At 50.2% G+C, this 21,314-nt stretch overlaps 1 protein-coding gene across 1 annotated transcript in view; it reads left to right on the top strand.

Annotated features, from left to right (window-relative positions):
- The window catches only part of LOC121537106 (ras-associated and pleckstrin homology domains-containing protein 1-like), a 217,519-nt gene that overhangs the window by 113,629 nt on the left and 82,576 nt on the right, over positions 1 to 21,314 (top strand). Inside the window, 2 exon segments of the mRNA XM_041844881.2 lie at positions 18,409 to 18,537; positions 20,129 to 20,243. Of these exon segments, the coding sequence (XP_041700815.2) occupies positions 18,409 to 18,537; positions 20,129 to 20,243 (244 nt within the window).

A 21,314-nucleotide genomic window follows, 5' to 3' on the forward strand; every position in this document is an offset into this window, starting at 1 on the left:
TCCTCATTCCTCTGACTGGAGGACTAACAGTAATCGGAGGAGATGCTGTTAGCTCCTCATTCCTCTGACTGGAGGACTAACAGTAATCGGAGGAGATGCTGTTAGCTCCTCATTCCTCTGACTGGAGGACTAACAGTAATCGGAGGAGATGCTGTTAGCTCCTCATTCCTCTGACTGGAGGACTAACAGTAATCGGAGGAGATGCTGTTAGCTCCTCATTCCTCTGACTGGAGGACTAACAGTAATCGGAGGAGATGCTGTTAGCTCCTCATTCCTCTGACTGGAGGACTAACAGTAATCGGAGGAGATGCTGTTAGCTCCTCATTCCTCTGACTGGAGGACTAACAGTAATCGGAGGAGATGCTGTTAGCTCCTCATTCCTCTGACTGGAGGACTAACAGTAATCGGAGGAGATGCTGTTAGCTCCTCATTCCTCTGACTGGAGGACTAACAGTAATCGGAGGAGATGCTGTTAGCTCCTCATTCCTCTGACTGGAGGACTAACAGTAATCGGAGGAGATGCTGTTAGCTCCTCATTCCTCTGACTGGAGGACTAACAGTAATCGGAGGAGATGCTGTTAGCTCCTCATTCCTCTGACTGGAGGACTAACAGTAATCGGAGGAGATGCTGTTAGCTCCTCATTCCTCTGACTGGAGGACTAACAGTAATCGGAGGAGATGCTGTTAGCTCCTCATTCCTCTGACTGGAGGACTAACAGTAATCGGAGGAGATGCTGTTAGCTCCTCATTCCTCTGACTGGAGGACTAACAGTAATCGGAGGAGATGCTGTTAGCTCCTCATTCCTCTGACTGGAGGACTAACAGTAATCGGAGGAGATGCTGTTAGCTCCTCATTCCTCAGCAGAGGGGAGACTGACTGTTAGCTCCTCATTCCTCTGACTGGAGGACTAACAGTAATCGGAGGAGATGCTGTTAGCTCCTCATTCCTCTGACTGGAGGACTAACAGTAATCGGAGGAGATGCTGTTAGCTCCTCATTCCTCTGACTGGAGGACTAACAGTAATCGGAGGAGATGCTGTTAGCTCCTCATTCCTCTGACTGGAGGACTAACAGTAATCGGAGGAGATGCTGTTAGCTCCTCATTCCTCTGACTGGAGGACTAACAGTAATCGGAGGAGATGCTGTTAGCTCCTCATTCCTCTGACTGGAGGACTAACAGTAATCGGAGGAGATGCTGTTAGCTCCTCATTCCTCTGACTGGAGGACTAACAGTAATCGGAGGAGATGCTGTTAGCTCCTCATTCCTCTGACTGGAGGGACTAACAGTAATCGGAGGAGATGCTGTTAGCTCCTCATTCCTCTGACTGGAGGACTAACAGTAATCGGAGGAGATGCTGTTAGCTCCTCATTCCTCAGCAGAGGGGGAGACTGACTGTTAGCTCCTCATTCCTCTGACTGGAGGACTAACAGTAATCGGAGGAGATGCTGTTAGCTCCTCATTCCTCTGACTGGAGGACTAACAGTAATCGGAGGAGATGCTGTTAGCTCCTCATTCCTCTGACTGGAGGACTAACAGTAATCGGAGGAGATGCTGTTAGCTCCTCATTCCTCTGACTGGAGGACTAACAGTAATCGGAGGAGATGCTGTTAGCTCCTCATTCCTCTGACTGGAGGACTAACAGTAATCGGAGGAGATGCTGTTAGCTCCTCATTCCTCTGACTGGAGGACTAACAGTAATCGGAGGAGATGCTGTTAGCTCCTCATTCCTCTGACTGGAGGACTAACAGTAATCGGAGGAGATGCTGTTAGCTCCTCATTCCTCTGACTGGAGGACTAACAGTAATCGGAGGAGATGCTGTTAGCTCCTCATTCCTCTGACTGGAGGACTAACAGTAATCGGAGGAGATGCTGTTAGCTCCTCATTCCTCTGACTGGAGGACTAACAGTAATCGGAGGAGATGCTGTTAGCTCCTCATTCCTCTGACTGGAGGACTAACAGTAATCGGAGGAGATGCTGTTAGCTCCTCATTCCTCTGACTGGAGGACTAACAGTAATCGGAGGAGATGCTGTTAGCTCCTCATTCCTCTGACTGGAGGACTAACAGTAATCGGAGGAGATGCTGTTAGCTCCTCATTCCTCTGACTGGAGGACTAACAGTAATCGGAGGAGATGCTGTTAGCTCCTCATTCCTCTGACTGGAGGACTAACAGTAATCGGAGGAGATGCTGTTAGCTCCTCATTCCTCTGACTGGAGGACTAACAGTAATCGGAGGAGATGCTGTTAGCTCCTCATTCCTCTGACTGGAGGACTAACAGTAATCGGAGGAGATGCTGTTAGCTCCTCATTCCTCTGACTGGAGGACTAACAGTAATCGGAGGAGATGCTGTTAGCTCCTCATTCCTCAGCAGAGGGGGAGACTGACTGTTAGCTCCTCATTCCTCTGACTGGAGGACTAACAGTAATCGGAGGAGATGCTGTTAGCTCCTCATTCCTCTGACTGGAGGACTAACAGTAATCGGAGGAGATGCTGTTAGCTCCTCATTCCTCTGACTGGAGGACTAACAGTAATCGGAGGAGATGCTGTTAGCTCCTCATTCCTCTGACTGGAGGACTAACAGTAATCGGAGGAGATGCTGTTAGCTCCTCATTCCTCTGACTGGAGGACTAACAGTAATCGGAGGAGATGCTGTTAGCTCCTCATTCCTCTGACTGGAGGACTAACAGTAATCGGAGGAGATGCTGTTAGCTCCTCATTCCTCTGACTGGAGGACTAACAGTAATCGGAGGAGATGCTGTTAGCTCCTCATTCCTCTGACTGGAGGACTAACAGTAATCGGAGGAGATGCTGTTAGCTCCTCATTCCTCTGACTGGAGGACTAACAGTAATCGGAGGAGATGCTGTTAGCTCCTCATTCCTCTGACTGGAGGACTAACAGTAATCGGAGGAGATGCTGTTAGCTCCTCATTCCTCTGACTGGAGGACTAACAGTAATCGGAGGAGATGCTGTTAGCTCCTCATTCCTCAGCAGAGGGGGAGACTGACTGTTAGCTCCTCATTCCTCTGACTGGAGGACTAACAGTAATCGGAGGAGATGCTGTTAGCTCCTCATTCCTCTGACTGGAGGACTAACAGTAATCGGAGGAGATGCTGTTAGCTCCTCATTCCTCTGACTGGAGGACTAACAGTAATCGGAGGAGATGCTGTTAGCTCCTCATTCCTCTGACTGGAGGACTAACAGTAATCGGAGGAGATGCTGTTAGCTCCTCATTCCTCTGACTGGAGGACTAACAGTAATCGGAGGAGATGCTGTTAGCTCCTCATTCCTCTGACTGGAGGACTAACAGTAATCGGAGGAGATGCTGTTAGCTCCTCATTCCTCTGACTGGAGGACTAACAGTAATCGGAGGAGATGCTGTTAGCTCCTCATTCCTCTGACTGGAGGACTAACAGTAATCGGAGGAGATGCTGTTAGCTCCTCATTCCTCTGACTGGAGGACTAACAGTAATCGGAGGAGATGCTGTTAGCTCCTCATTCCTCTGACTGGAGGACTAACAGTAATCGGAGGAGATGCTGTTAGCTCCTCATTCCTCTGACTGGAGGACTAACAGTAATCGGAGGAGATGCTGTTAGCTCCTCATTCCTCTGACTGGAGGACTAACAGTAATCGGAGGAGATGCTGTTAGCTCCTCATTCCTCTGACTGGAGGACTAACAGTAATCGGAGGAGATGCTGTTAGCTCCTCATTCCTCAGCAGAGGGGAGACTGACTGTTAGCTCCTCATTCCTCTGACTGGAGGACTAACAGTAATCGGAGGAGATGCTGTTAGCTCCTCATTCCTCTGACTGGAGGACTAACAGTAATCGGAGGAGATGCTGTTAGCTCCTCATTCCTCTGACTGGAGGACTAACAGTAATCGGAGGAGATGCTGTTAGCTCCTCATTCCTCTGACTGGAGGACTAACAGTAATCGGAGGAGATGCTGTTAGCTCCTCATTCCTCTGACTGGAGGACTAACAGTAATCGGAGGAGATGCTGTTAGCTCCTCATTCCTCTGACTGGAGGACTAACAGTAATCGGAGGAGATGCTGTTAGCTCCTCATTCCTCTGTCTGGAGGACTAACAGTAATCGGAGGAGATGCTGTTAGCTCCTCATTCCTCTGACTGGAGGACTAACAGTAATCGGAGGAGATGCTGTTAGCTCCTCATTCCTCTGACTGGAGGACTAACAGTAATCGGAGGAGATGCTGTTAGCTCCTCATTCCTCTGACTGGAGGACTAACAGTAATCGGAGGAGATGCTGTTAGCTCCTCATTCCTCTGACTGGAGGACTAACAGTAATCGGAGGAGATGCTGTTAGCTCCTCATTCCTCTGACTGGAGGACTAACAGTAATCGGAGGAGATGCTGTTAGCTCCTCATTCCTCTGACTGGAGGACTAACAGTAATCGGAGGAGATGCTGTTAGCTCCTCATTCCTCTGACTGGAGGACTAACAGTAATCGGAGGAGATGCTGTTAGCTCCTCATTCCTCTGACTGGAGGACTAACAGTAATCGGAGGGAGATGCTGTTAGCTCCTCATTCCTCTGACTGGAGGACTAACAGTAATCGGAGGAGATGCTGTTAGCTCCTCATTCCTCTGACTGGAGGACTAACAGTAATCGGAGGAGATGCTGTTAGCTCCTCATTCCTCTGACTGGAGGACTAACAGTAATCGGAGGAGATGCTGTTAGCTCCTCATTCCTCTGACTGGAGGACTAACAGTAATCGGAGGAGATGCTGTTAGCTCCTCATTCCTCTGACTGGAGGACTAACAGTAATCGGAGGAGATGCTGTTAGCTCCTCATTCCTCTGACTGGAGGACTAACAGTAATCGGAGGAGATGCTGTTAGCTCCTCATTCCTCTGACTGGAGGACTAACAGTAATCGGAGGAGATGCTGTTCGCTCCTCATTCCTCTGACTGGAGGACTAACAGTAATCGGAGGAGATGCTGTTAGCTCCTCATTCCTCTGACTGGAGGACTAACAGTAATCGGAGGAGATGCTGTTAGCTCCTCATTCCTCTGACTGGAGGACTAACAGTAATCGGAGGAGATGCTGTTCGCTCCTCATTCCTCTGACTGGAGGACTAACAGTAATCGGAGGAGATGCTGTTAGCTCCTCATTCCTCTGACTGGAGGACTAACAGTAATCGGAGGAGATGCTGTTAGCTCCTCATTCCTCTGACTGGAGGACTAACAGTAATCGGAGGAGATGCTGTTAGCTCCTCATTCCTCTGACTGGAGGACTAACAGTAATCGGAGGAGATGCTGTTAGCTCCTCATTCCTCTGACTGGAGGACTAACAGTAATCGGAGGAGATGCTGTTAGCTCCTCATTCCTCTGACTGGAGGGACTAACAGTAATCGGAGGAGATGCTGTTAGCTCCTCATTCCTCTGACTGGAGGACTAACAGTAATCGGAGGAGATGCTGTTAGCTCCTCATTCCTCTGACTGGAGGACTAACAGTAATCGGAGGAGATGCTGTTAGCTCCTCATTCCTCTGACTGGAGGACTAACAGTAATCGGAGGAGATGCTGTTAGCTCCTCATTCCTCTGACTGGAGGACTAACAGTAATCGGAGGAGATGCTGTTAGCTCCTCATTCCTCTGACTGGAGGACTAACAGTAATCGGAGGAGATGCTGTTAGCTCCTCATTCCTCTGACTGGAGGACTAACAGTAATCGGAGGAGATGCTGTTAGCTCCTCATTCCTCTGACTGGAGGACTAACAGTAATCGGAGGAGATGCAGACCAGGGCTGAGTCCCAAATGGTGCTCTAGTCCCTATGGGCCCTGGTCAAAAGTAGTGCACTATTTAGGGAATAGGGTATCACAGCCCAGAAGTGGCTCCTAGCTCCCACTCCCTGAGGAATGTGTTAGAATGTGTGTTAGACAGACCGGCTGGAAGGCTACGTCAGGACACTCCAGTTCCTGGAAGTCTCTGATCTGTAGTTGGCCAGTTGTCTAGTTGGCCAGTTGTCTGATCTGGCCAGTTGTCTAGTTGGCTACAGAACCACAGTGTAGGTGGTGGCGTCAGGTGGAATGAATGGGTCGGCCTCAAAAATGCAATTAGATTTATTTGATTTAAAACATTATTTTAAAAGGCAGGTCCATTTAAGAACAAATTCTTAGCGATGTCCCAACAGACAAGATGTCAATAAAGATGTATGTGTGTGGAACTACCAAACACGGCGTGACACGTCCCATGTCCTCACCCTCTGATGAAGGAAGACCAGTAGCCATTGAAACAGTTTCATGGCTGTGATGTGAGGACACAGCAGGGAATCTATTTCCCCCAGCAGCCTGTGCTACGCCTGCTCCATGCCAGTAGAGAAGCTGTAGGTCCTCTCTGTTGTTTCAGCTGTGGAGCTCGCCTCTCCGCCAGTCGATATCCTCCTGTAGCCTTCTCCTCCTAGATAGTAGCGGTTATTATAGTTTAGGACTGAGGCCTGTAGGCGGGAGCTCCTCCTGTGTTGTTTCTGCTGTGTGGCTGTGGCTCCCCTCCGTCTTCAGGGATAGCTGAGCTCGTTAGAAGGTTGAGTAACAAGTCACCAGGGAGAAGAAGAATCTGTCCTTCTCCTGCTCCCTCCTCCTCTTCTCCTCCTCCTCTCCTCCCTCCCTTATCCTCTCCTCCTCTCCTCCTCTCCTCCCTCTCTTATCCTCTCCTCCTCTCCTCCCTCCCTTATCCTCTCCTCCTCCTCTCCTCCCTCCCTTATCCTCTCCTCCTCCTCCTCTCCTCCCTCCCTTATCCTCTCCTCCTCCTCTCCTCCCTCCCTTATCCTCTCCTCCTCCTCCTCTCCTCCCTCCCTTATCCTCTCCTCCTCCTCCTCTCCTCCCTCCCTTATCCTCTCCTCCTCCTCCTCTCCTCCCTCCCTTATCCTCTCCTCCTCCTCCTCTCCTCCCTCTCTTATCCTCTCCTCCTCCTCCTCCTCCTCTCCTCCCTCCCTTATCCTCTCATCCTCCTCCTCTCCTCCCTCCCTTATCCTCTCCTCATCCTCCTCTCCTCCCTTTCTTATCCTCTCCTCCTCCTCCTCCTCCTCCTCTCCTCCCTCCCTTATCCTCTCCTCCTCCTCCTCTCCTCCCTCCCTTATCCTCTCCTCCTCCTCCTCTCCTCCCTCTCGTATCCTCTCCTCCTCCTCCTCTCCTCCCTCCCGTATCCTCTCCTCCTCCTTCTCTCCTCCATCCCTTATCCTCCTCCTCCTCTCCTCTCTCCTCCTTATCCTCTCCTCCTCCTCCTCTCCTCCCTCCCTTATCCTCTCCTCCTCCTCCTCCTCCTCTCCTCCCTCTCTTATCCTCTCCTCCTCCTCCTCCTCTCCTCCCTCCCTTATCCTCTCCTCCTCCTCTCCTCCCTCCCTTATCCTCTCCTCCTCCTCCTCTCCTCCCTCTCTTATCCTCTCCTCCTCCTCCTCTCCTCCCTCCCTTATCCTCTCCTCTCTCTCTTATCCTCTCCTCCCTCTCTTATCCTCTCCTCTCCTCCTCCTCTCCTCCCTCTCTTATCCTCTCCTCCTCCTCCTCTCCTCCTCTCCTCCCTCCCCTCCTCCCTCCCTTATCCTCTCCTCATCCTCCTCTCCTCCCTCCCTTATCCTCTCCCCCTCCTCCTCTCCTCCCTCTCTTATCCTCTCCTCCTCCTCCTCTCCTCCCTCCCTTATCCTCTCCTCCTCCTCTCCTCTCTCCCTCCCTTATCCTCTCCTCATCCTCCTCTCCTCCCTCCCTTATCCTCTCCTCATCCTCCTCTCCTCCCTCCCTTATCCTCTCCTCCTCCTCCTCTCCTCCCTCCCTTATCCTCTCCTCCCTCCCTTATCCTCTCCTCCTCCTTCTCTCCTCCCTCCCTTATCCTCTCCTCCTCCTTCTCTCCTCCATCCCTTATCCTCTCCTCCTCCTCCTCTCCTCCCTCCCTTATCCTCTCCTCCCTCCCTTATCCTCTCCTCCTCCTCTCCTCCCTCCCTTATCCTCTCCTCCTCCTCCTCCTCCTCCTCTCCTCCCTCCCTTATCCTCTCCTCCTCCTTCTCTCCTCCATCCCTTATCCTCCTCCTCCTCTCCTCTCTCCCTTATCCTCTCCTCCTCCTCTCCTCTCTCCCTTATCCTCTCCTCCTCCTCTCCTCTCTCCCTTATCCTCTCCTCCTCCTCTCCTCTCTCCCTTATCCTCTCCTCTCCTCCCTCCCTTATCCTCTCCTCCTCCTCCTCTCCTCCCTCTCTTATCCTCTCCTCCTCCTCTCCTCCCTCTCTTATCCTCTCCTCCTCTCCTCCCTCCCTTATCCTCTCCTCTCCTCTCTCGCTTATCCTCTCCTCCCTCTCTTATCCTCTCCTCCTCCTCTCCTCTCCTCCTCCTCTCCTCCCTCTCTTATCCTCTCCTCCTCTCCTCCCTCCCTTATCCTCTCCTCCTCTCCTCCCTCGCCCTCTCCTCCTCTCCTCCCTCGCTTATCCTCTCCTCCCTCTCTTATCCTCTACTCTCCTCCTCCTCCTCCTCTCCTCCCTCTCTTATCCTCTCCTCCCTCTCTTATCCTCTACTCTCCTCCTCCTCCTCCTCTCCTCCCTCTCTTATCCTCTCCTCCTCTCCTCCCTCCCTTATCCTCTCCTCCTCTCCTCCCTCTCTTATCCTCTCCTCCTCTCCTCCCTCCCTTATCCTCTCCTCCTCCTCCTCCTCCTCCTCTCCTCCCTCCCTTATCCTCTCCTCCTCTCCTCCCTCCCTTATCCTCTCCTCCTCCTCCTCTCCTCCCTCTCTTATCCTCTCCTCCTCCTCCTCCTCTCCTCCCTCCCTCCCTTATCCTCTCATCCTCCTCCTCTCCTCCCTCCCTTATCCTCTCCTCCTCCTCCTCTCCTCCCTCTCTTATCCTCTCCTCCTCCTCCTCCTCTCCTCCCTCCCTTCTCCTCCTCCTCTCCTCCCTCTCTTATCCTCTCCTCCTCCTCCTCCTCTCCTCCCTCCCTTATCCTCTCCTCCTCCTCTCCTCCCTCCCTTATCCTCTCCTCCTCCTCTCCTCCCTCCCTTATCCTCTCTTCCTCCTCCTCTCCTCCCTCCCTTATCCTCTCCTCCTCCTCCTCTCATCCCTCCCTTATCCTCTCCTCTCCTCCCTCTCTTATCCTCTCCTCCTCTCCTCCCTCCCTTATCCTCTCCTCATCCTCCTCTCCTCCCTCCCTTATCCTCTCCTCCTCCTCCTCTCCTCCCTCCCTTATCCTCTCCCCCTCCTCCTCTCCTCCCTCCCTTATCCTCTCCCCCTCCTCCTCTCCTCCCTCCCTTATCCTCTCCTCATCCTCCTCTCCTCCCTCCCTTATCCTCTCCTCCTCCTCCTCTCCTCCCTCCCTTATCCTCTCCCCCTCCTCCTCTCCTCCCTCTCTTATCCTCTCCTCCTCCTCCTCTCCTCCCTCCCTTATCCTCTCCTCATCCTCCTCTCCTCCCTCCCTTATCCTCTCCCCCTCCTCCTCTCCTCCCTCTCTTATCCTCTCTCCTCCTCCTCCTCTCCTCCCTCCCTTATCCTCTCCTCCTCCCCCTCTCCTCCCTCTCTTATCCCTCTCCTCCCCTCCTCTCCTCTCCTCTCTTATCCTCTCCTCCTCCTCTCCTCCCTCCCTTATCCTCTCCCCCTCCTCCTCTCCTCCCTCTCTTATCCTCTCCTCCTCCTCCTCTCCTCCCTCCCTTATCCTCTCCTCCTCCTCTCCTCTCTCCCTTATCCTCTCCTCCTCCTCTCCTCTCTCCCTTATCCTCTCCTCCTCCTCTCCCCCTTATCCTCTCCTCCTCCTCTCCTCCCTCTCTTATCCTCTCCTCCTCCTCTCCTCCCTCTCTTATCCTCTCCTCCTCTCCTCCCTCCCTTATCCTCTCCTCTCCTCTCTCGCTTATCCTCTCCTCCCTCTCTTATCCTCTCCTCCTCTCCTCCTCCTCTCCTCTCCTCCTCCTCTCCTCCCTCTCTTATCCTCTCCTCCTCTCCTCCCTCCCTTATCCTCTCCTCCTCTCCTCCCTCTCTTATCCTCTCCTCCTCTCCTCCCTCCCTTATCCTCTCCTCCCTCCCTTAATTCTCCTCCTCCTCCTCTCCTCCCTCCCTTATCCTCTCCTCCTCCTCTCCTCCCTCCCTTATCCTCTCCTCCTCCTCTCCTCCCTCCCTTATCCTCTCCTCCTCCTCCTCTCCTCCCTCCCTTATCCTCTCCTCCTCCTCCTCCTCCTCCAAGTAGCCCCAGTACCACCTCTTCCTCCTCCTGCCCGATCATCCTCCTCTCTGTAGGGCTAAAATCTCAAATCCACGATGCAGAGAACGCAGACGGAATCCAGACATTAAAACGGAATTCAACAATATTCAGAAATGTATTGAACATAGTAGGGAATCAACTCAATGTATTGAACTTAGTAGGGAATCAACTCAATGTATTGAACTTAGTAGAGAATCAACTCAATGTTTTGAACATAGTAGAGAATCAACTCAATGTATTGAACATAGTAGGGAATCAACTCAATGTATTGAACATAGTAGGGAATCAACTCAATGTATTGAACATAGTAGAGAATCAACTCAATGTATTGAACTTAGAATGCATCAGTGATTCGTATTTCCTGCAACTTTCTGAAGAGGCAACTATAATGCCCCGTCTGTGTGGTGTACCGGTCTACTACTTTATGTAGCCGTTAGCAATGATGCTAATGAAAAGTCTTCTGGTAGATGGACAGGCTTTCCCAAAAACCTTCTCATTTAAATGTTAACTATGCCTATGCTTACCTGGCAGAATGATGTCATGATGATTTGCATCAATCCAGTGGGTATTTGTTTAACAAACTCTACTATCACGTTAAACAACAGCCTCTTGCCAGGTGCTCACTGGAATTAAAGGGTAACAAACTCTGCTGTCACGCTAAACAACAGCCTCTTGCCAGGTGCTCACTGGAATTAAAGGGTAACAAACTCTACTATCACGTTAAACAACAGCCTCTTGCCAGGTGCTCACTGGAATTAAAGGGTAACAAACTCTGCTGTCACGCTAAACAACAGCCTCTTGCCAGGTGCTCACTGGAATTAAAGGGTAACAAACTCTACTATCACGTTAAACAACAGCCTCTTGCCAGGTGCTCACTGGAATTAAAGGGTAACAAACTGTACTATCACGCTAAACAACAGCCTCTTGCCAGGTGCTCACTGGAATTAAAGGGTAACAAACTCTACTATCACGCTAAACAACAGCCTCTTGCCAGGTGCTCACTGGAATTAAAGGGTAACAAACTCTACTATCACGTTAAACAACAGCCTCTTGCCAGGTGCTCACTGGAATTAAAGGGTAACAAACTCTGCTGTCACGCTAAACAACAGCCTCTTGCCAGGTGCTCACTGGAATTAAAGGGTAACAAACTCTACTGTCACGCTAAACAACAGCCTCTTGCCAGGTGCTCACTGGAATTAAAGGGTAACAAACTCTACTATCACGTTAAACAACAGCCTCTTGCCAGGTGCTCACTGGAATTAAAGGGTAACAAACTCTACTATCACGCTAAACAACAGCCTCTTGCCAGGTGCTCACTGGAATTAAAGGGTAACAAACTCTACTATCACGTTAAACAACAGCCTCTTGCCAGGTGCTCACTGGAATTAAAGGGTAACAAACTCTACTGTCACGCTAAACAACAGCCTCTTGCCAGGTGCTCACTGGAATTAAAGGGTAATTACACAAAAACACAAGTGGTCTCCCGATGTGGTTTAAGTATTGTTGTGGACTTAAAACATCCAATTTAGTTGTTTTTCTATTAAAAAGGTGTGATTTTGAAAGCGGAAACCTGAAAAAAAGAAACAGAGAAAACTGAATTTGGGGAAAAACTACGGAATCAGTCCAAAAAAGAAATGATTGTATAGGGGCTTATAACTGCACTGAACAGAGGTATTTTGGTTATAGCACTCAGTAAATACAAGGTTCATGATTACATTCTGTCACTGTCCCCTGGCTTTAGTCTATATTAGGAGTTATTGGGAGTAGAACTGGCTATTTTAAAAACACATTGCTCTGTTGTTAGTATCAAGTCAACGGGGGGGCAACTGCCGGGCGCAACCTCCGGAGGTGGTGTGCGAGACGGGAGGTTCACATTACAATAATGGCTCTTGAGAATCGAGATCTTTTTGAGAATCTCTCAAACTTCTCCTTAATTCTCGTCAATGAGAATAGACCCTTGGCTTTCATTCGACACAAATCTGAGGTGCTCCTATGAACTTGGCATGTTATTGCTGATGGGGATGTTTACATGGAAATGCCCATTCCAGACCCTCCTGTCCCTCTTCCCTCGAGGAATGTTGCTGTGGTTCTGATCTTCAGATTGATATTGGGTAATGTATGCTATGGTTGGCCCTCTGACAGGTTAGTAGTGGTCTTAGGGAGGTTGGAAGAGGAGAGGGAGGTTGGAGGATATAGAGGGAAGGTTGGAGGAAGTGAGGGAAGGTTGGAGGATATAGAGGGAGGTTGGAGGAAGTGAGGGAAGGTTGGAGGAAGTGAGGGAAGGTTGGAGGAAGTGAGGGAAGGTTGGAGGAAGTGAGGGAAGGTTGGAGGAGGAGAGGGAGGTTGGAGGAGGAGAGGGAAGGTTGGAGGAATAGAGGGAAGGTTGGAGGAATAGAGGGAAGGTTGGCGGAATAGAGGGAGGTTGGAGGAATAGAGGGAAGGTTGGAGGAGGAGAGGGAGGTTGGAGGAATAGAGGGAAGGTTGGAGGAATAGAGGGAAGGTTGGAGGAATAGAGGGAGGTTGGAGGAATAGAGGGAGGTTGGAGGAATAGAGGGAAGGTTGGAGGAGGAGAGGGAAGGTTGGAGGAAGTGAGGGAAGGTTGGAGGAATAGAGGGAAGGTTGGAGGAATAGAGGGAGGTTGGAGGAGGAGAGGGAAGGTTGGAGGAATAGAGGGAAGGTTGGAGGAATAGAGGGAAGGTTGGCGGAATAGAGGGAAGGTTGGAGGAGGAGAGGGAAGGTTGGAGGAGGAGAGGGAAGGTTGGAGGAATAGAGGGAAGGTTGGAGGAATAGAGGGAAGGTTGGAGGAATAGAGGGAAGGTTGGAGGAAGTGAGGGAAGGTTGGAGGAATAGAGGGAGGTTGGAGGAATAGAGGGAAGGTTGGAGGAGGAGAGGGAAGGTTGGAGGAAGTGAGGGAAGGTTGGAGGAATAGAGGGAAGGTTGGAGGAATAGAGGGAGGTTGGAGGAATAGAGGGAAGGTTGGAGGAGGAGAGGGAAGGTTGGAGGAATAGAGGGAAGGTTGGAGGAATAGAGGGAAGGTTGGCGGAATAGAGGGAAGGTTGGAGGAGGAGAGGGAAGGTTGGAGGAGGAGAGGGAGGTTGGAGGAGGAGAGGGAGGTTGGAGGAGGAGAGGGAGGTTGGAGGAATAGAGGGAGGTTGGAGGAATAGAGGGAGGTTGGAGGAATAGAGGGAGGTTGGAGGAATAGAGGGAAGGTTGGAGGAATAGAGGGAAGGTTGGAGGAGGAGAGGGAAGGTTGGAGGAATAGAGGGAGGTTGGCGGAATAGAGGGAAGGTTGGAGGAATAGAGGGAAGGTTGGAGGAATAGAGGGAGGTTGGAGGAATAGAGGGAGGTTGGCGGAATAGAGGGAGGTTGGAGGAATAGAGGGAGGTTGGAGGAATAGAGGGAGGTTGGCGGAATAGAGGGAAGGTTGGAGGAATAGAGGGAGGTTGGAGGAATAGAGGGAGGTTGGAGGAGGAGAGGGAGGTTGGAGGAGGAGAGGGAGGTTGGAGGAATAGAGGGAGGTTGGAGGAATAGAGGGAGGTTGGAGGAATAGAGGGAAGGTTGGAGGAGGAGAGGGAAGGTTGGAGGAGGAGAGGGAGGTTGGAGGAATAGAGGGAGGTTGGAGGAATAGAGGGAGGTTGGAGGAATAGAGGGAAGGTTGGAGGAATAGAGGGAAGGTTGGAGGAGGAGAGGGAAGGTTGGAGGAATAGAGGGAGGTTGGAGGAATAGAGGGAGGTTGGAGGAATAGAGGGAGGTTGGAGGAATAGAGGGAGGTTGGAGGAATAGAGGGAGGTTGGAGGAATAGAGGGAGGTTGGAGGAATAGAGGGAAGGTTGGAGGAATAGAGGGAAGGTTGGAGGTTGGAGGAGGAGAGGAAAACAGCGTATTTCCAGACAGGCATGCAGCAGGAGTGTGTGTTTGTGTCAGGGCTGGGCTCAATTCCAATTGAAGGCAGTCAATTCAGGAAGTGATTTGAATAAAACAATTCAGACATTGAAAAAACTTAAATAAATAGCTTCTACATTTCAGTTTATTGAGAAGTCATTGAAAATAAATGCATAAATGCATATTTTTCAATTATTTAATTGTAGTTTACTTCCTGAATTGACTGCCTTCCATTGGAATTGAGCCCAGCCCTGCTGTGTGCATAGATGTGTGAGTGCATTAACTGTTTGTCCAGTATCCACCCCTCTACCTTCACTATGTTTGATATAAGAACCAACCATGTGACATCAAGTCACACCCAGAGATAGAAGAGCACTTCTGCTGTCTGGGAGGCCTACTGATCTCAGAACAGATCTCAGCCCTGCACGTTTCCCCAGGCTACCTACTGATCTCAGAACAGATCTCAGCCCTGCACGTTCCCCAGGCTATCTACTGATCTCAGAACAGATCTCAGCCCTGCACGTTCCCCAGGCTACCTACTGATCTCAGAACAGATCTCAGCCCTGCACGTTCCCCAGGCTATCTACTGATCTCAGAACAGATCTCAGCCCTGCACGTTCCCCAGGCTATCTACTGATCTCAGAGCAGATCTCAGCCCTGCACGTTCCCCAGGCTACCTACTGATCTCAGAACAGATCTCAGCCCTGCACGTTCCCCAGGCTACCTACTGATCTCAGAACAGATCTCAGCCCTGCACGTTCCCCAGGCTATCTACTGATCTCAGAGCAGATCTCAGCCCTGCACGTTCCCCAGGCTACCTACTGATCTCAGAGCAGATCTTGGCTCTGCTCAGACCTGCTGGGGAGGTTCAGGGTGGTGTACATTCCCCAGGCTACCTACTGATCTCAGAGCAGATCTCAGCCCTGCACGTTTCACAGGCTATCTACTGATCTCAGAGCAGATCTTGGCTCTGCTCAGACCTGCTGGGGAGGTTCAGGGTGGTGTACATTCCCCAGGCTACCTACTGATCTCAGAACAGATCTCAGCCCTGCACGTTCCCCAGGCTCCTGCTGATCTCAGCCAAGTGTGTGTACCTTCCCCACATGTCCTACAGTGATGTGAGCCCTAACTCCAAATCCAACTCCAGCCCCAGCAAAATGCAACGTGTAGTCAGTGTATCTTCTCCAGAGCCTCCCCATCCCCAGCCCCTAGCCCCCAGCCCCCAGCCCCCAGGCCCCTAGCACCCAGCCCCCAGCCCCTAGCACCCAGCCCCCAGGCCCCTAGCACCCAGCCCCCAGCCCCTAGCCCCCAGCCCCTAGCCCCTAGCACCCAGCCCCCAGGCCCTAGCCCCTAGCCCCCAGCCCCTAGCCCCTAGCACCCAGCCCCCAGGCCCTAGCCCCTAGCCCCCAGCCCCTAGCCCCCAGCCCCTAGCCCCAGCCCCTAGCCCCCAGCCCCTAGCCCCCAGCACCAAGCCCCCAGGCCCCTAGCACCCAGCCCCCCAGCCCCTAGCACCCCAGCCCCTAGCCCCCAGCCTAGCCCCTAGCCCCCAGCCCCTAGCCCCCAGCCCCTAGCACCCAGCCCCCAGCCCCTAGCCCCCAGGCCCTAGCCCCCAGCCCCTAGCCCCTAGCACCCAGCCCCCAGCCCCTAGCACCCAGCCCCCAGGCCCTAGCCCCCAGCCCCTAGCCCCCAGCCCCTAGCCCCTAGCACCCAGCCCCAGCCCCTAGCCCCTAGCACCCAGGCCCTAGCCCCCAGCCCCTAGCCCCCAGCCCCTAGCCCCCAGGCCCTAGCCCCTAGCCCCTAGCCCCCAGGCCCCAGCCCCTAGCCCACAGCCCACAGCACCCAGCCCAGAACGTCCTTCATCTCGTTCCCCCCTCGAAGCCCACAGATGTAGAGGCGACCCAAGCCTCAGCCCTTCACCAGTTCTCCTCTAGCCACAGCCCAGATGACAGCCCTGCTATCCACAGCTCTCCTCTAATCGTTGGCTGGGTGAGCCTTTTTTACTCTACAGTAGGGATGGTTTTCACTCTGCCTCTAGGGAGGGAGGGAGCAACACCGCTTTCCAGGAATAGGACAGGGGGGGAACAGAGTTTTACAGGATGGCCCAAGGCCCAGTCCTCTTAATCCCCTAATGGCCTGCACAGTAAATGAGGTTGTGTTCCGAGTTTGTACCTTGGTTTATCCCAGTATTGTCTGTGTCTCTAGTTCTCCCATCCTGATGAATTGAAGTGGTCCTGTTCTGATGAGGAGGACTCAGACATCTGGCTGCTCCAAAATCAGATCCCACTCTGGGTTAACCAGTAGTGATAATACTATATACAGTGCCTTCGGAAAGTATTCAGACCCTTTGACTTTTTCCACATTTTTGTTACGTTACAGCCTTATTCTAAAATGGCTTAAATAAATACAAATCCTCAGCAATCTATACAGAATACCCCATAATGACAAAGCGAAAGCAGGTTTTTAGAAATGTTTGCCTCGATCCTGACTAGTCTCCCAGTCCCTGCTGCTGAAAAACATCCCCACAGCATGATGCTGCCACCACCATGCTTCACCGTAGGGATGGTGCCAGGTTTCCTCCAGACATGACGCTTGGCATTAAGGCCAAAGAGTTCAATCTAGGTTTCATCAGACCAGAGAATCTTGTTTCTCATGGTCTGTCCTTTAGGTGCCTTTTGGCAAACTCCAAGCGGGCTGTCATGTGCCTTTTACTGAGGAGTGGCTTCCGTCTGGTCACTTTAGCATAAAGGTCTGATTGGTGGAGTGCTGCAGAGATGGTTGTCCTTCTGGAAGGTTCTCCCATCTCCACAGAGGAACTCTGGAGCTCTGTCAGAGTGGCCATCGGGTTCTTGGTCACCTCCCTGACCAAGGCCCTTCTCCCCTGATTGCTCAGTTTGGCCGGGCGGCCAGCTCTAGGAAGTGTCTTGGTGGTTCCAAACTTCATCCTTTTAAGAATGATGGAGGCCACTGTGTTCTTGGGGACATTCAATGCTTCAGAAATGTTTTGGTACCCTTCCCCAGATCTGTGCCTCGACACAATCCTGTCTCGGAGCCCTACGGACAATTCCATCGACCTCATGGCTTGGTTTTTGTTCTGACATGCACTGTCAACTGTGGGATATATATAATAATACTACCCACTTACCAATGTTATGAAGTTGTCTTTAGCTAGCCCAGATAGGTTCCCAATCTCCCATCCTCATAACTAGCTACCAAGAAGCCATTTCAGGCTATCAATAACGTTAGAGTAGCTGGCTTGTCTAACTATAGGTATCTGCCAAAATAAAGGAAACACCAACATAAAGTGTCTTAATAGGGCGTTGGGCCACCACGAGCCACCAGAACAGCTTCAATGCGCCTTGGTATAGATTCTACAAGTGTCTGGAACTCTATTGGAGGGATGCGACACCATTCTTCCACCAGAAATTCAATCATTTGGTGTTTTGTTGATGATGGTGGAAAACGCTGTCTCAGGCGCCGCTCCAGAATCTTCCATAAGTGTTCAATTGGGTTGAGATCTGGTGACTGAGACGGCCATGGCATATGGTTTACATAGTTTTCATGCTCATCAAACCATTCAGTGACCACTCGTGCCCTGTGGATGGCGGCATTGTCATCCTATGGGGGCATAGCCATGTTAGCCAAAATAATGGCCTGCCCAGCATTTTTATACATGACCCTAAGCATGATGGGATGTTCATTTCCATTATTTTGGCAGTTACCTGTATCTTAGCTGGCGTGCCTGCTGGCAAGGTTGGTAGACTTTAGAAAAGCAAGCAATAACTAAATGTGCTTAATAAGACTCACATTCCTTTCAATATTTTACCCAGATTTTAGCAGAGATGCAGAGAAGCATATTTCGTTTCTTTAAAAAACAGAAAGACCAGTCAGGAGGACACAGACAGCTGAAGAGGTATACTGAGATATGAAGAGAAATATACATGTCTTTGACATATAATTAAGCTTAATGATTATGGCTCTAGATTGAATGAAAATGGTTTCAGGTGTTTGAAAAATGCAAAATTGTGCCCACTCTGAGTTTTGGGGTGCCCAGTGTCGAAAAGGTTGAAAATATGGAATTATGATTATTTAGATGAATGATTAAAGCAAGTGATCTGATAGGTTCTGGAGACACATAGACATGGATTGAAGTCAGTGGCCAGGTGTTCATCAGTTAGGTGGACTTGGAAGGACCCATATGCTGCGATGGCCAGGTGTTCATCAGTTAGGTGGACTTGCTCCAGGGATGTTACCATGGAGATGCAGGGTTCCCATTGGAGATGAATGAGAGGGACTGATATGCTCGTCAAGCTACAACTCACGCCCGGTAGCTAACTGTACGCTGTGTGTGTTTCAGATGGATCAGCTGTCAGACGAGGAGCTGGACCACTCCGAGGGAGGAGAGGAGGAGGACAGTGACAAAGAAGATCAGGATCTAGACAAGATGTTTGGAGCCTGGCTGGGAGAGCTGGATAAACTCACACAGGTAACTAAACCTAACTCACACTGGTAACTAACCCTAACTCACACTTAACTAACCCTAACTCACACAGGTAACTAACCCTAACTCACACAGGTAACTAACCCTAACTCACATTTAACTAACCCTAACTCACATTTAACTAACCCTAACTCACACTGGTAACTAACCCTAACAGGTAACTAACCCTAACTCACATTTAACTAACCCTAACTCACATTTAACTAACCCTAACTCACATTTAACTAACCCTAACTCACATTTAACTAACCCTAACTCACACTGAACTAACCCTAACTCACACTGGTAACTAACCCTAACTCACACTGGTAACTAACCCTAACTCACACTGGTAACTAACCCTAACTCACACAGGTAACTAACCCTAACTCACACAGGTAACTAACCCTAACTCACACTGGTAACTAACCCTAACTCACACAGGTAACTAACCCTAACTCACACTTAACTAACCCTAACTCACATTTAACTAACCCTAACTCACATTTAACTAACCCTAACTCACACTGAACTAACCCTAACTCACACTGGTAACTAACCCTAACTCACACTGGTAACTAACCCTAACTCACACTGGTAACTAACCCTAACTCACACTGGTAACTAACCCTAACTCACACAGGTAACTAACCCCAACTCACACAGGTAACTAACCCCAACTCACACAGGCAACTAACCCTAACTCACACAGGTAACTAACCCTAACTCACACTGGTAACTAACCCTAACTCACACTGGTAACTAACCCTAACTCACACTGGTAACTAACCCTAACTCACACTGGTAACTAACCCTAACTCACACTGGTAACTAACCCTAACTCACACTGGTAACTAACCCTAACTCACACTTATCTAACCCTAACTCACATTTAACTAACCCTAACTCACACTGGTAACTAACCCTAACTCACACTGGTAACTAACCCTAACAGGTAACTAACCCCAACTCACACAGGTAACTAACAGGTAACTAACCCTAACTCACACTGGTAACTAACCCTAACTCACACAGGTAACTAACCCTAACTCACACTGGTAACTAACCCTAACTCACACTGAACTAACCCTAACTCACACTGAACTAACCCTAACTCACACTGGTAACTAACCCTAAATCACACTGGTAACTAACCCTAACAGGTAACTAACCCCAACTCACACAGGTAACTAACCCTAACTCACACTGGTAACTAAGCCTAACTCACACTGGTAACTAACCCTAACAGGTAACTAACCCTAACAGGTAACTAACCCCAACTCACACAGGTAACTAACAGGTAACTAAGCCTAACTCACACTGGTAACTAAGCCTAACTCACACTGGTAACTAACCCTAACTCACACTGGTAACTAACCCTAACTCACACTGGTAACTAACCTTAACCCTAACAGGTAACTAACCCTAACAGGTAACTAACCCTAACAGGTAACTAACTAATATATTATGTGGACATTCAGTGATGTTATATGGATTATTTTGTGACCATTTATATTCAGCATTATAACTACCTTCTTAGTGGGTGGTATTTTCATATGATTGTGGGAAATACGGTCTGTTCTCTCCCCCTGTACAGAGTCTAGATGATGGGAAACCAGAGACGGTCCAGAAGGCCCCTCAGAAAGCCCCTCTCAGACAGGAGACCAACATGGCTAGCTTCTGCAACCGCTTCTCCATATACAACATCAACGGTATTAATACAGTCTACATAATATAGCTGCAAGCAGCCATGGCGTGGTTCAAACTATGGCCCCATAACGCCACCATCAGGCAGCCATGGCGTGGTTCAAACTATGGCCCCATAGCGCCACCATCAGGCAGCCATGGCGTGGTTCAAACTATGGCCCCATAGCGCCACCATCAGGGCATATTGGGCTCTCCCTAAAGCAGGGCTCGGTAACCTTTATCACTGGAAGATACACTACCAGTCAAAAGTTTGGACACACCTACTCATTCAAGGGTTTTTCTTTATTTTTTAAAAATGTTTACATTGTAGAATAATAGTGAAGACATCAACACTATGAAATAACCCATTTGGAATCATGTAGTAACCAAAAAAAGTATTCAACAAATCAAAATATATTTTATATTTGAGATTCTTCAAATAGCCACCCTTTGCCTTGATGACAGCTTTGCGCACACTTGGCATTCTCTCAAACAGCTTCATGAGGAATGCTTTTCCAACAGTCTTGAAAGAGTTCCCACATATCCTGAGCACTTGTTGGCTGCTTTTCCTTCACTCTGCGGTCCGACTCATCCCCAAACCATCTCAATTCGGTTGAGGTCAGGTGATTGTGGAGGCCAGGTCATCTGATGCAGCACTCCATCACTCTCCTTCTTGGTCAAATAGCCCTTACACAGCCTGGAGGTGTGTTGGGTCATTGTCCTGTTGAAAAACAAATGATAGTCCCACTAAGCCCAAACCAGATGGGATGGCGGTTCTTTGTTTCTTTACTTTACTTTTATAAATGAGAAATTAGCACATTCAGACAGGCCTCCATTCAGACAGGCCTCCATTCAGACAGGCCTCCATTCAGACAGGCCTCCATTCAGACAGGCCTAGTCTGCAAACTTGAAGCAACAGAAACTTAACCTGCAGTAGGTAATGTTTTGGTACATGTCAAGAACAGAATAAAAGTACGAAGGTTTTATTGTCCTGTAGATTGTAATTGTCCCAATATTTCCAAACCTATCTGCGGTCCTTCAGCACCTCTGGCCTGGACAGCGACTATATTGTTTTGGAGAAGGTGGTCATATCTCCT

Source organism: Coregonus clupeaformis, chromosome 23, assembly GCF_020615455.1.
Source record: "Coregonus clupeaformis isolate EN_2021a chromosome 23, ASM2061545v1, whole genome shotgun sequence".
Classification (NCBI taxonomy): Eukaryota; Metazoa; Chordata; class Actinopteri; order Salmoniformes; family Salmonidae; genus Coregonus; species Coregonus clupeaformis.